Source organism: Balaenoptera ricei, chromosome 20 (assembly GCF_028023285.1).
Source record: "Balaenoptera ricei isolate mBalRic1 chromosome 20, mBalRic1.hap2, whole genome shotgun sequence".
NCBI classification, from domain to species: Eukaryota; Metazoa; Chordata; class Mammalia; order Artiodactyla; family Balaenopteridae; genus Balaenoptera; species Balaenoptera ricei.
Genome location: NC_082658.1, coordinates 49,022,613 through 49,038,301, shown reverse-complemented (window position 1 = coordinate 49,038,301; position 15,689 = coordinate 49,022,613). Strand labels below are relative to the sequence as shown.

The window sequence follows — 15,689 nt, the reverse complement described above, 5'->3', positions numbered from 1 at the left end:
TTATTATAAGTCCAGCATAAAGATGTTCACTTCATCACATAGGGCCCCTTTAATGGGTACGTTCAGAAGAAACTCCTGACTATACTTTTTATCCCAAATTTCTGCACTTCTTCTTAGCTCCAGTTTATATTTATCTTAAAAGCATTGTCAATAGTGTGTTTCGTCATGTTTCCCTTTCACATTCACTACTAGGAAGATTAGATTCAGACCTGTAGACAACCAGAGCAAATATTTAGGTCATTCTGGTATGCATTTTGGGCTTTGTTCCCAGCTTCACTTAGTATCCTGCCTCTTATTTTTTTCTTCTTTCATCCTACTTTTAATCTATGTTATTTTGTTGCATTTTATCTATTCTTATAAGCTTCCTTAAATCTTTTCAGGAACATGGGGATACAAACAAATAAATATAAGGTTCATAAACAAATATATTTCAGTAAAGTTTGTATCTACTTTTGCAAATCCATTTGGTATCCTGGCACACTAGTGCCTTCCCGAATCCTATTTCTAGAAATACTTTTTGATATAAATGTTTCTTGTTTTTAAGAAGCAGAATAAAATGTGGTAGGCTTTCTATTCCCAGCAGCTCTTTTCTATAGGAAGCCACCAGCAAAGAGAGTAAGCAAAAACAATTCTAAGCAACCCATTCTTAAGAATGGGAAAGAAACTTACGGACAAGTTATAAATCATGAAATACAGTGCCACTCGAGAGGTAACCTGTGGTGAGAAAGGTAGAAATTGAGAATAGCATCTAGAATGTTATAGCAGCTTGAGAAAGTGATAATAAATCAGATTTGAATCTGATAATAAAACGTGAATTGTATTTTGTATGTCCTTTTTCCCTCCTAGTAATCCATTTTCATTACTAGTCCACAACAGGTTGGATATTAAAAACATCACCACCACCAACAACAACCTAAAAACGGGTCCTTCATAACAAATAGTTTGAGAAGCACTGCTTTAAGGGTCTTACCTTACCTTCCCACAGTCACAATGCAAGAAGAGTTCAGCAAACATCTGTCTCCGCATGTCAGTTTTTATAACCTCCCTGAATTCATCTGCACAGTGGCAAAGGTGCTTAAGGAGCTCCTCAAACATTTCACTTTTAAAGCCTGCAGTGTGAGAAGAGATGAACTGTGGAGAAAAAGAGGATAAATGATTGATTTTAAACTGTGTTCTTTACTTGGATTTTTTCCAAGGATTCAGTTGATGTGCATGAAATTATTGACTGCAATTTTTTCCATATCATTTGCTTGTCACTTAGATAAAGTATTTTCATGTTAGTGTCATTATACAAGGCTATGCTGCAGAGAGAGGTGATCAATACAGTCCCCAACACCATATACAAGCGGGACTAGATATTTTTGGAACAATTTCCCTCTAGATCACATCAGTTTTATACGGGAGCAGTTTTAACCTCACAGTATGAAATAGCAGCAGTCATAAAATGTGGCCTATAAATGAATAGCTCTAAAAATTGAATGTAGTTTTTCTTTTGATGTAGGGGATATAAGAGCATGTGTTTTCCAAGACTGGCTACATTTAATTATTGGAGTAAAGGGATGGGAGAGTGGGTGGTTTTTTATCTTTTGATTTTGCAATAAAGTATCCTTTGTCCATGATTTGATTTATCTTTTGAAAGTCTAGAATCTGAAAACACCTATGCTCTTGGGCTATTCCTCTTGAGCCCTGTTGAATAGATTCCCAGAAGTGGGATTGCTTGCTTAGAAGGTAAACGCATCTGTATCTTTGGTAGGTTTTGACATCAGGCTTGTACCCTTGTGCACTCCCACAACTAATGTATGAGTGGCTGTTTCTCTTCAGCCTCATCATCAGTGTGTATTGCTTTCCACATTTCTGCTAATTTGATAGGTCAGGAACATTACAATCTTGATCTACATCTGACTGTAAGTATCTTGTGATAGAGAGCAGTGTATCAACCACTGGAAGAGTTTCTGAGTGGACTCCTCTTTAAGTGTTAGCCTACCTCACAAGTCAATGATTTCTTCCTCTGCCCCAAGCACAGTGGCAGTCAAATTTGTACTGAATGACCCTGCTTCCATAGCTAGAAATGATTGGGCCATGGGAGGATACTTATCCTAAACAAACTCATTCAGATTCTCTATACTGCGAATTGAGAATTAGGACTGGGGAATGGCCAACTGATCTCTGAGAGGGGCTGGACCTGTGAATGTAAACTTAAGATTTGTTGGGAGGCCAGATTTCTCCATGTGAACTAAGGATGCAGAATAGTCTGTACACAGAGACAGATGAAACAAAAAGCAGAGAGAAAAGAGTCTTGATGTTCTCCAACTCCCTATTCTAGTCTCTTCCTGAAGCCAGAACAAATTCCTGCCTTTGGTTTCTGCACATTGCATTTTCAGCTATGTTAGCTCAGGTTGGTTTCTGTTTCTTACAATTAAAGAATAACAACTAATACAGTTTGTTTGAAATGGAACATTTTGTTGGCATATTTCATTGACATAATCTTTGAAATGAAGGTTATAGTCGATATTTCACTTCCTCATTAATATCATATAGGCAAATTTAGGATGTATTATGTAAGAGCTATATTAGGCTTGAATCCATGCTAATGAATCATAAACCATCATTCAACTGGCTTAGAGATCAAAAGAGGAAAATTTAAAGCACAGCAAAGGAGCTTTTCTAAATACTTCATTTCCTTAACTGCCTAAACCACCTAATTGTCATTTTTCTTGATGGATTAATGAGCACAATTAAGTTCTTTTCTGTTACTTGGGAAGCAGAATAGTATACAGTTAATACCTCACATTTTGTCTGGGGTCAAATCCCAGTTCTCATATTTACTGGCTGAGTAACCTTGGATGAGTCGCTGGACTTCTCAGTTCCTTAATTTGTTCCCTAATAGCTACCACAGTCGCTACATCACTGGGTCATGGAGAGGACCCTGTATATGTACAGAGTATAGGTATTTCACGCAATAAGTTCTCTGCAGCCATCGCTCTTGTCTCCTTTTGAGCTAGGTAAGAAATTGATGAAGAAGGTTTTCTTTATAAAATAAAAGTCCTCTCAGCTGACATACGTATTTTAGAAGGAAAAACTCAATGAGATCAGTGGTTCTCAAAGTGTGGTCCCTTGAGAGCTTGTTAGAAATGCAAATTTGGGGACCCTACTCCAAACCTACTGAATCAGAAACTCTGGAGTGAGACCTAGAATCTGTTTTTAGAAGCCCTCTGGGTGATTCTTATGCTCAAACTCACTTAAGTTTGAATTAGATGGTCTAAGGCAACTGGTCCTAATTATACCAGTATTCTAAGATCCTATTGTTCAATCCTTAATGACTTTTTGCTTGAATAGTAGGTACTTTTCTAAATTACTGATAAGGTAGAATTACCGAATAATTGACATTTTCTGGCAATATTGTGGCTCAGTGCTCTAATGCTGAAATAAAAATTACTGATTCATGAAAAGATTCATCTTGTTTTGTATTAAGCTTTTGGGAATTGACCTCAAAGCCATATGAATTTTCTGGCTGTGGGAATGCTATTAAATCAAGAATTAGTTTAAGGGGCTTCCCTGGTGGCGCAGCGGTTAAGAATCTGCCTGCCAATGCAGGGGACACGGGTTCGAGCCCTGGTCTGGGAAGATCCCACATGCCACGGAGCAACTAGGCCCGTGAGCCACAATTACTGAGCCTGCGTGTCTGGAGCCTGTGCTCCGCAACAGGAGAGGCCGCGATAGTGAGAGGCCCGCGCACCGCGATGAAGAGTGGGCCCCGCTTGCCACAACTAGAGAAGGCCCTCGCACAGAAACGAAGACCCAACACAGCCATAAGATTAAATAATAATAATAATAATAATAATAAAGATGGAAAGCTGTCTTTAAAAAAAAAAAAAAGAATTAGTTTAACTGTTTCTCCAAGAGACATTTAACATTCTAGATTTATAGCCTATGGCTTTTCTGAGTGAGCATGTTCTGTAAGCATGGGCTATATGACATGAAAGAAAACCAGATGCCAGCTGAACTACAAATCAAATTCCAAATAGAACAATTATAGCAGTTTGCCAGTATCTCTTGTAAAAACAGAAAAAATGAAAACATATGGTAGCTTTTGTGTTTTCACATCCTCCCAAGGAATGAGTCAATTAATATCCATAAGTCCTGAAATAATTGCTTAGATGAATTTAAGAATATGATTAGCTACTAATATCCTTCAGTTTAATCACTTTGTGAGCTGTTAAACATTTGAACTGAACTTAATCAAGTTGTCTGTGTGTGCTGGATCCCAACGTAATGAATTCTAGGATTTTCCTTTCTGACAGGAAAATCAAAATGTTGAGAATGCAGTAAATGTCACACTTAACAGGTTGGTAGCTACTGTTAGATTCTACAGCCTTGGGATTCACACTTATTTAATTATAGACATACTGGAAGATTGATGAAGTGGGTGATCTGAGAGCAGTAGGAAGAAAACTATGTTTGGAAACTATCTACGTTAGGTATTAACTTCCAAATTGTGTTTGGAAGCCTTGGTAGTAAATAACGTTTTCAGAAATGTCTGCAAGCAAGAACTATAGAATATTGAAATACACATATTATATTTGCTATCTATCATTGAAGAAGTGATATGTTCATATAGCATTTGGCAGAAAATTAGCTTTCCAGTCTCAGACAGGGAACTTTTAAAAACAATTAATGCTAATTATATATTCAACAAAGCAGCAAAATGTTCTGATCTTTAAAAACTTTGCTTAACAAATGAATTGAACAAAGGCCTCATTTAATATCCAATAATACTAAAAGTGACAGACTGAAACACACAGTCTAACCCATACTGGTGAAAGGTGGCTTAGGCAATGTTATGGGTTGAGTGGTGTGCCCCCAAAATTCATGTGTTGAAGGCCTAACCCCCAGTACCTCAGAATGTGACCGTATGTTGAGATAGGGTCTTTAAAGAGGTAATTAAATTAAAATGAGGTGACTAGGGTGGGCCTTCATCTGACTAGTACCCTTTAAAAAAGAGGAAATTTTGGGACTTCCCTGGAGGGAAGCCCACTGTTTAAGACTCCGTGCTTCCACTGCTGGGGGCACAGTTTCAATCCCTGGTCGGGGAACTAAGATCCTGCATGCCCCACGGTGCAGCCAAAAAAAATTTTTTTAGAAAAGAGGAAATTTGTACACAGGCATTTACAGAGGGGAAGACCACGTGAAGGTACAAGGAGAAGATGGCCATCTACAAGCCAAGGAGAGAGAGACCCTCAGAAGAAACCAACCCTGCCAATTTCTTGTCTTGGACTTCTAGCTTCCAGAACTGAGAAATTAAATTTCTGATGTTTAAGTCACCCAGTCTATGGTACTTTGTTATGGCAGCCCTAGCAAACTAATACAAACAATAAGGAATTGCTGATCAGACAGTTCCTTGATTTGTGTGTTTCTTACAGTTGAAGACGACCTGGGAAGACACACACCAACTTGGAGGATAGTTTACCATAGGCTCTCCCATTTCCCTGGCTTAAAATTCCCTTGTTTCCTCCTAAGGTCTCCTCAGGTAGTTTCACAACATATTGCTGCCTCTACCTCCCCCAGAGCCATCATTCTTCCATCTTCTGTCCTTCTCTGCCATAGCTCAAAGCACATGGAAAACAAAATGAGCAAAACAAAACAAACAAAATTACAAAATACAGTTGAACTAGAGAGAATAGAAAGCCACTCAGATGCATACCATTTCAAGGAAAATGCACAGCCTGGACTTAGTAGAATATGTTAAAGTACAATCTTTGGGTACAGCTGATGAAGCCTCTCTATTTAAAGTTTAAACTTTGAGCTGTGTCAGTTTGAAGGCCTCAGACTGTCTGATTGATATAAAACAACTGAGCATAAGGAAGTGACCGTCTCAAAGCAGACCACTTTGGAGCAAGAACAAAGAATCCCAAAAAAGGGTCTAGGCAGAGGCCTGACCCTTATTTACACCTGGCCAAGGGATACACTGGTTCCTCAGTGTGGCAGAATCAAAACTTAACATCTGAATCCCACTGTATAGTAAATTGCAGTTTTGAATATAATTATTCTTAAGCCCATTTTATAATTCAGGTGTAGACCTCAGATTGCTTGAAGCCTATGTCTACTGAAGGATGCTGCTGGGAAACTGACCCTCAACCTTAGCGAGGTCCATAGTAAACAGGAAGGTGTTGGGTTGTTTTCACTTGTCCTTGGTGAGCAGGTAGATACGTGGCCAGAGTTTCCACAATGATCAGGTGGGAGATAAGGACAAAGAAAAGCAAACTCCTCAATTAGGGTGACCAACTGCCTCACTTTGCCTGGAACTTTCCTGGTTTAGCACTGAAAGTCCCATATACTGAGAAACCCCTCAGTCCCAGGCAAACCAGGATGGTTTGAAACCCTCTACTCTGATTCATGCCAATAGTCTAATCCCTGCGGGGAACTCTAGGGATCCTCTGGAAGCATGCTGTGTTGTATCCTGCTTTATATAACAAACTTTCTCTGTAAGTATCTGTAAACGAAACTTTGCAGCTGTTGTGTCTGTGGCATCTTTCCATCTCCAATCCACTGGGACAAACATAAAGCAAACTATATAGAGAGTTATTATTCTGTGGTATGCATTCACCCATTCTTGATCCTTCTGTTGTATTTAGATAATTACAAGATAAAGAACACCTAAACGTTTGTTACAAATAACTGGGAATGGTGAACACAAATGACAATCTGAGTCAAGATTCTGGTGCCTAGAGTGAGCAGAACTGGTAAGTAGGCCACATACTCCTACAGAATAGTTCTTTAAAAGGATTCACTCTTGTCTGAGAAATCTATACTTAGTATTACTTTGAGGCAACAGTTGCAGCGGTCCCCAACCTTTTTGGCACCAGGGACCGGTTTTGTGGAAGACCATTTTTCCACGGCGGGGGGGTTGGGGGGAGGTTGGTTCAGGGAGTAATACAAGCGATGTGGAGCGGCCGATGAAGCTTCCCTGGCTCGCCGGCTGCTCACCTCCTGCTGTGTGGCCTGGGGGTTGGGGACCCCTGGTTTAGGGGACTAACTGTGAAACTGCATCAGGGAAAGAACATCCATCAGTCAAGGGCCGATTGCTAGTATCAGTAGAAATAGAAGTGTGTCTATCTCTGGACCCCAGAGGTGGGAAAGGATGATCTGCATTGATGAGAGGACAGCCTCCTTCAGCTCCTCACTGTGGGGTCTTCGGAGGCTCTCTTCTACCTGAGGCCATCCTTACCCTTTACTCCATGAACCTTGTCATACTAAAGGTCTTGTATATAGTCATCACCAATGGATTAGAAATAAGGAAGTTCCTTTCCCTGGTAGTGCATGGTGATGCCCTCTTCTTCAGGTAGCACTTTCCCCCACAGAAATAGTTACTTAATGATTATTAAGAACTCCATTTCAGGAACTTTGAAAACAAGGACCCTGGCCACTATATAAAATATTACTTCTATTTGGAAAATGGGTTTCAAGTTCCAAACAACCAATCAACCTACAGAAACTTTTTTTGGAGAGGGGCATACAGCCATCTGTGGGACTATTATCAAAAAAAATTATGGGCACTTTTTGACAGCTCAAGGTAATCTTTGCCTTAAAATGTACCAAGAAAAATTTAGACATACTTATCTTTCAGACTTCTCTTAAAACAGATTATTAGGAAATTCTTTACCAAAACAAAGGGAATTCATGGAGTTCAAAAAGTCTAGGAAATTAAAAAAGAACCCTCCTACCTAAAAAGTTAACTACATTTTCTATAAACACATTAGTGATGTTCAGATAAAGCAAGTATACTTGAAATGGTTTTCTTCTGTTGATAAACAAATTAACCACTCAGATAGGGAAATGAAAGGGTAGATCTTCTGTAAGATTGAAATCTGGGAACTTCAGGTAGGAGCTGCCTATCAGCACCTGCTTACTCCTAGCCTGAACACAAGACAATGCAATTAGTTTTGCTAATGGGAGCCCACTGAAATCTAAGGGTTAAGACTTGTGTTCCTTTTCAAACTTGTATAGAGAACACAATATCTACTTGAACAACTCAGCCCCAGCATTAAAATGATACAAATGGTAAGTTTTGTCTCCTAGAAGGAGTTGTCTTTTGGGAACCAGAGTGTTCTGAGAATTTAAAACAAGCCTGACACTCTCCCGAAACATATTTCTTATATGTCTAAATATTTAGCTTATAATCAAAACAAAACAATCTCAAATAAACTAGCACATTTTACATTTAAAATTGTTCCTGTCAATATATAAATGTTTAAAGCATTGTTCTTAATGTTTAAGAGCATTAAACATAAAGTAAGGAGATACAAGGTGGAGATACATGGCAAGTGGAAGAAATTTAACACTCATGAACACCAGATGAGTTTCCTACATCAAACCTGGTCCACTGAAGTCTCATTTTTCTTTTACTATGCATCCCTCAGCAATATAATAATATAATAATATAATTCATAATGTTTTGCACCTGTTCATTGCTTTCTAATTGTCTTTTTGTGGTGTCTGTCCTTAATTTGCTTATATTTTGATCCTTCCATTCCCTGTATCCTACTCTGGTTTTATCCAGTGTATGTTTGCATGCATCTACACACACACACACACACACACACACACACACACACACACACGGACATAAATGTCTGCATATAGCCATAGGCATACTCCCATACAGAAATGCAGTAATGCATTATTTGGTCTTTAAGGGTAAGAAGTACAACTCTAATTTTGACATCTTTCCTAGCACAGAGAATAAACAGTCAGTATATACTTAATGACTAAGAGACTAGAAGTAAATATTCTAAAATAGTTACTCTAGATCTTCATTTACTGCAATAAAACAGATGAAAAGAGAGAGAGGTAAAAGTCAACAAAAAGATCATCATCTATTCATTTAACCACCAAAAAACAGACATGCTAGGAAAATGATGTGCATGTGGAAGCATCTGTGACCATTCAATCTCTCCATTTGTCTTTTTCTCTATATTAATTATTACTCAGTGACTCCACTTTCTCCAAACATGCTCCAACCTGAATGCTAATTACACTGCTCATTAAAACAATCAGAGGGCAACTGCATGGCATAGTATCTCCACTGAGTGGCACCTGTGTGTAATAGCTTGACTTTAAACCCAACATTTATAATTTGATTTTCTTCCAGTTTCAGGGAGTGATGACAAAATAACCGTAAAGCACATCTCTTTAGAAGCAAGTATTCCATCTGTGCTGTACACATGAACCTTATAAACCAATGTTACCTCATAAAAAATAAATATAAAAAAATGCAAGTGTTCTCAACACTACTTCTATGTCAGATGTCATGTCTCAATGATTTATTGATCAGATCATTAAACATTTTCTATAAATATTTCTATACAAGAAATACTTTCTTGGTTTCTGTTGACATAACAGCTCTTCGCTCTAATGAAAGTACCTGAAGATATGCTGTTTGCATTTCAGGAAGAGAAGTTGGGAAATGTCAGAAAAACAATTATTAATAGCCCAAACCACCCATTAAAACAAAAATTTATTTATATACACATATATATACACACATACATATATATATATATATATACATCTACAAAGGTATTATGTAGAATGCTAATGAGTTTGTATTAAGTATGTATATATATCACCCTTACCCACTTTCTCCTTTAATTGTATGGATTTACTCACATATATACATATGCACACAAATAGATAAATATCATATATGGATATATACATATATGTATTCATATACGATATGTGTGTATGTATATATGTGTTAGGTATATGTACATATTTGTTGAATTAATTAAAACGAATGAAGGGAGAAAAGTAAAACTAACAGAGTTCACAACATTCAATACCAGAAAATAATTGAGCAATGTCCATAATGTTTTGAAGTGAAAAGAAAATGTGACCCAAATACAGTATACCCATCCAACATATAGCTTTAGAGGCAATATGCAGGCATTTTCAACATAAAAGAAGTCAGAAAATATAGCACCCTTGAGACCTTCCTGAAAAAACTTTACAATAAATTTAGCTAATTAAGAGATGAAGCAAAATAAGTAACTCAGGAAGAGCAAAGCCACTGTAAAAGAACAGGAAGTGAACCTCAAATCCAGTTGAATATTAGACTAAGATTAATCAATTATGGGAACTATAGTTATAGAAGAGAAAGTAAATGATATAAATCTGGATAAAATAAAAATTATAAAATAACTAAACTTGGGAGACATAACAAGAAAAAAGATAGGAACACATGAGGAAATATTAAACAACTTCATCTTTTATAGTGGGGTGTCAACTGTTATTTCTATAATTGAAATATGTGATTTTAAAAAAATGACTGCAAGCTTTTCTGATTTTTATCATATTATCTTTTCTTGGAATGATTTTAGAATAATTTTTGTGAAGATATGTTCAATTTCAATAATTCCCTTACTTTTACTTCAGTTTCTCTTTCTTCTGTTGGAATTAAGTACAATTAAAATTTTTTATTTAAAGTAATTAAAAATTTTAACAGAATTTATGATCATCTACGTTGCTATATATTCCTCTACCTACTGAGACATAAAATATAAAGCTGTTTTAAATGATGTTCACCTAAGGGTAACAATGGTTATTTCTGGGTAAGAAACTTATGATAATTTTTAAATCCCCATCTTTGTACTTTTATGAGTTGTCTGAATTCTTATTTTGGTCATGATAATTTTTACAAAGCCAAATAATTTTTCCTTAGAAAAATATTCCATGGTGTTAACAAGAATTAATCCTAGGTTATGGGAATATATACATTGTTATTCTATTTTTATATTTATCTGTGTTTTTAAAATTCTTCACCCCACTGCATTTTTTAAGACTACAATTTTGGGGGACTTCCCTGGCGGTCCAGTGGTAAAGAATCCGCCTTCCAATGCAGGGGACGTGGGTTTGATCCCTGGTCAGGGAACTAAGATCCCACATGCTGCAGGGCAACTGAGCCTGCACGCCACAACTACTGAACTCGTGCGGCTCAACTAGAGAGCCCACGTGCCACAAACTACACAGCCCATGCGCTCTGGTGTCCGCGCACCACAACTAGAGAAGAGAAAACCCTCACGCCACAACTAGAGAGAAGACCACACACCGCAACGAAGAGCCCGCCTGCCGCAACGACAGATCCCGCATGCTTCACCGAAGATCCCATGTGCCACAACTAAGACCTGACGCAGCCATAAAAATAAAAAAATTTTTTAAAAAAGACTACAATTTCTCATCTGAGTAAACATTTAGTAGCATTCCATAAAGTCAGATGTAAGATTTTGACCTAAGAATTACTAAATAATTTTTAAATTTTCAAATAATTGGGCTTACATAATTTTAAAATTTGTTTATTTTCCAGTTTTATTATGTAACGATAAGAGAATATAACATGTCACATTTCTAGTTTTTGAAACTTATATAAAGTTCTCTTGGTGGTCTATTTATGATAAATTTTGATCAATATTCCATGAAAACTGGATCACGGTCACTATAGGGATTGAAGTTCTATACGTACTTATATAATGTCTTATTGATAATATAATAGGTTCTTTATATCCTTATTTATTTTTTGCCTTTTTGACTTATCAAATACTTCAAAAAAAGTTTTGCTACTTCATGCCACATACAAAAATGAACTCAAAGGATCAGATATTTAAATAGACATATATGTAAGAGTTAAAACTCTAAAACTTAGGAGCTTATCTTTATGACCCTGAATTAGGCAACAGTTTCTTGGATATGACACGAAAAGCAAAAGCAAAAACAACAACAAAAGACTGACAAATTGGACTTCATCAAAACTAAAACTTTTGGGAATTCCCTAGCCGTCCAGTGGTGAGGACTCCGCCCTTTCACTGCTAAGGGGGCGGGTTTGATCCCTGGTCAGGGAACTAGTATCCTGCAAGCCAAGTTAAAAACAACACCAACAACAAAAAAAACTTTTCTGCTTTGAAGGACATCATCGAGAAAATGAAAAATAACCCACAGAATAGGAGAAAATATTTGTGAATATAGATTTGACCAGGGATTGTATCTAGAATAAAGAACTCTTATAACCCAATAATAAAAAGACAAATAACCCAATTAAAAAATGGTCAAAGGATGTAGTAGACGTTTCTCCAAAAAGATATGCAAGTGGCCCATAAGCACATGAAAAGATGCTCGGTATCATTTTAGCCATCAGAGAAATCCATTTTAAAACCGCAGTGAGCTACCACTTCATGCCCACAAGGATGGCTATAATTAAAAAACCAAAACAATGAAACAAAACCAAAAAACAAAGAGTAACCAGTGTTGACAAGGATGTGGAGCAACTAGAACCCTTATTCACTGTGGGAATGTAAAATGGTGCAGCCACTGTGGAAAGCAGTCTGGCAGTTCCTTAAAAGGGTAAACATAGAGTTATCATATGAACCAGCAATTCCACTCCTAGGTATACAGTATACCTAAGAGAACTGAGACACATGTTCACACAAAAACATATACACAAATGTTTGTAGCAGTGTTATTTATTATATAATAATCAAAAAGTGAAAACAGCTCAACTGATGGATAGATAAATAAAATGTGGTATGTCCATATAAAGGAATATTATTCAGCAATAAAAGGAAATGAAGTATTGAAACATGTTACAACTTCACAATATTATGCTTAGTGAAAGAAACCAGTAAAAAAACACCACATATCACATGAATCCACTCATGTGAAATTTCCAGAATAGGCAAAGCTGTAAGAGACAGAAAAGAGATCAGTGGTTGCCTAGGGCTGGAGGTTTAGAGGGAAATGGAAAATGACTAGCTTAATGGGTATGGGGTTTCTTTTTGGGGTGATGAAGATGTTCTAAAATGGATTGTTTTAATGGTTACAACTCTGTAAAAGTACTAACAACCATTAAATTATATACTTTAAATAAGTGAATTATAAGGTATGTGTAGGAGGCTGAATAACGGCCCTTAAAGAAATCAGGTCCCAATCCCTGGAACCTGTAAATATTACCTTATATGGGAAAAAAGTCTTTGTGGCCCTGATTAAGTTAAGATATTTGGGATGAGGAGATTATCCTGGATTATTTGGATGGGCTCTAAGTGCAATCACATGTATGCTTATAAGAGGGAGATTTTTCAGACAGAAGAGGAAAAGGCAATGTGACCACAGAGGCAGAGACTGGTGATGTAGCCACAAGTCAAGAAACGCAAGGAGCTACCATAAGCTGGAAGAGGAAATTCTCCATTAGACCCTCCAGAGTGAGTGCAGCCCTGCTGACACCTTAATTTTGGCTCAGTGATAACGATTTTGGGTTTCTGGCCTCCAGAGCTGTGAGAGAACAAATTTTTGCTTTTGTTTTTTAAGCCACCAAATTTGTAATAATTTTTTATAGCAGCCATAGGAAATAAATATAGTATATGTATTATCTCAATAAAGGTATTTCCAAAAAAAGTTTTAATATCTCCACAATTATTGTGAATTTTTATTCATGTATTGTTGTAATGTATGTTTCTTTTATATATTCTATTAAAATGTTCTGAAACCCATAAAGCTTAAGAGTATCCAACTGTCTTTATTAACTTTTTTAAAAATTAATTAATTTATTTATTTTGGCTGTGTTGGGTCTTTGTTGCTGTGCGCGGGCTTTCTCTAATTGCGGCAAGCGGGGGCTACTCTTCATTGCAGTGCGCGGGCTTCTCATTGCGGTGGCTTCTCTTGCTGCAGAGCACGGGCTCTAGGTGCGTGGGCTTCAGTAGTTGCAGCATGTGGGCTCAGTAGGTGTGGCTCACGGGCTCTAGAGCACAGGCTCAGTAGTTGTGGCGCACGGGCTTAGTTGCTCCACGGCATGCGGGATCTTCCCAGACCAGGGATCGAACCCGTATTCTCTGCACTGGCAGGCGGATTCTCAACCACTGCGCCACCAGGGAAGCCCCTTTATTAACTTTAAATTTTACAAATATAAAATTTTAACATTTGCAAATATAAAAAATTCTTGGTTCCATGAAATGATTTTTAATCTTGAAATTTGCTCAGTTTTATTTGATTGCTTATTTTCATTAATTTGATATTCCTTTAAAAATTCTCTTAATTTCATCTTTCTTGTCATCTTATATTAGGTGATTTGCTTATAAAGTGCATATAGCATTTTTTTTCAATTATCGAAAACCACCAATCATAAGAGACTATTGATTTAAGAACAGATTTTGGAAAAAAACCCCAGATTTTAGGGGTTGGAGAAGAGAGGAAAAAATATTATTTCACTAATGTACACATTGACTGTAAGATGCATCTTTTTTAAAAAAATCACTTTACTGAGGTATGATTAACATGTAAAAAGCTGTACATATTTAATATATACAATTCAATGAGTTTGGGAATAAGTATATACCCGTGAAATCATCATCACCAAGATCATAGACATATCCATCACCTGTAAGATGCATCTTGCTTTCAGAAGTGCAAAAAGAAAACTGTTCATCTTAGAATTGGGGAAATAACAATGGTTTGGATTTTTTAAAAAGAGGTCTCCAATCACGTAGAAGAATGGGAGAAGTTATATTTTAACATGACATTGCTAGAGAAGACTTCTCTCTCTGAAATTGGGAAGAACTTGTAGTTCATTTTTACATTACTCTAATAATAGTTCTCTTAATTAAAAATATTTACTTTGGTGATGTTATTTTGGCAATTTACAGTTAAAACAAGGTCTCTGGAATAAATTTATTCTCAATCGAACAAGGATAAGAAGTCGTACCATGATTTATTTTTTCATTTCAGTCTGGCAAATTAAATTGGCTTTCCCAAGAAATGTGAAAAGACAATGAAAGGGTGACAGCTTTGTCAACAGCAGGCAAGGTAACAAGAGACAACATGGAACTAAAATTTTCTCACCACTTCTAATTTATATGGGAAAAATTGAAAATATTTTTACTGAAAATTGTGATCTGTTTTTGCAACTGAATTTGTTAAAGTAAAAAGAAAGCCTCTTTTCCATCCATCTGATTTTGATTTATCTGATACCAACAGGAAAATGGTCCATGTTGGTCATAGAGAATCCTCTTCTTTCTGGCAAAACTGCATTTACATGGGCACTAAAAAATTTCAGAATCATGTACCAAAATGTTCATTGCAGCTCTATTTACAGTAGCCAGGACATGGAAGCAACTTAAGTGTCCATCATCGGATGAATGGATAAAGAAGATGTGGCACATATATACAATGGAATATTACTCAGCCATAAAAAGAAATGAAATGGAGGTATCTGTAATGAGGTGGATGGAGTTAGAGTCTGTCATACAGAGTGAAGTAAGTCAGAAAGAGAAAAACAAATACAGTATGCTAACACATATATATGGAATCTAAGGAAAAAAAAAAAAAGGCCATGAAGAACCTAGTGGCAAGACGGGAATAAAGACACAGACCTACTAGAGAATGGACTTGAGGATATGGGGAGGGGGAGGGGTGAGATGTGACAGGGTGAGAGAGTGGCATGGACATATATACACTACCAAATGTAAAATAGATAGCTAGTGGGAAGCAACCGCAGAGCACAGGGAGATCAGCTCGGTGCTTTGTGACCACCTAGAGGGGTGGGAGGGAGGGAGATGCAAGAGGGAAGAGATGTGGGAACATATGTATATGTATAACTGATTCACTTTGTTATAAAGCAGAAACGAACACACCATTGTAAAGCAATTATA

At 36.8% G+C, this 15,689-nt stretch overlaps 1 protein-coding gene across 1 annotated transcript in view; it reads right to left on the bottom strand.

Annotated features, from left to right (window-relative positions):
* The window catches only part of EFCAB5 (EF-hand calcium binding domain 5), a 115,470-nt gene that overhangs the window by 42,477 nt on the left and 57,304 nt on the right, over nt 1-15,689 (bottom strand). The window contains exon 9 of the mRNA XM_059908637.1: nt 976-1,131. Within this exon, the coding sequence (XP_059764620.1) occupies nt 976-1,131 (156 nt within the window). The remainder of the gene's footprint in view (nt 1-975; nt 1,132-15,689) is intronic.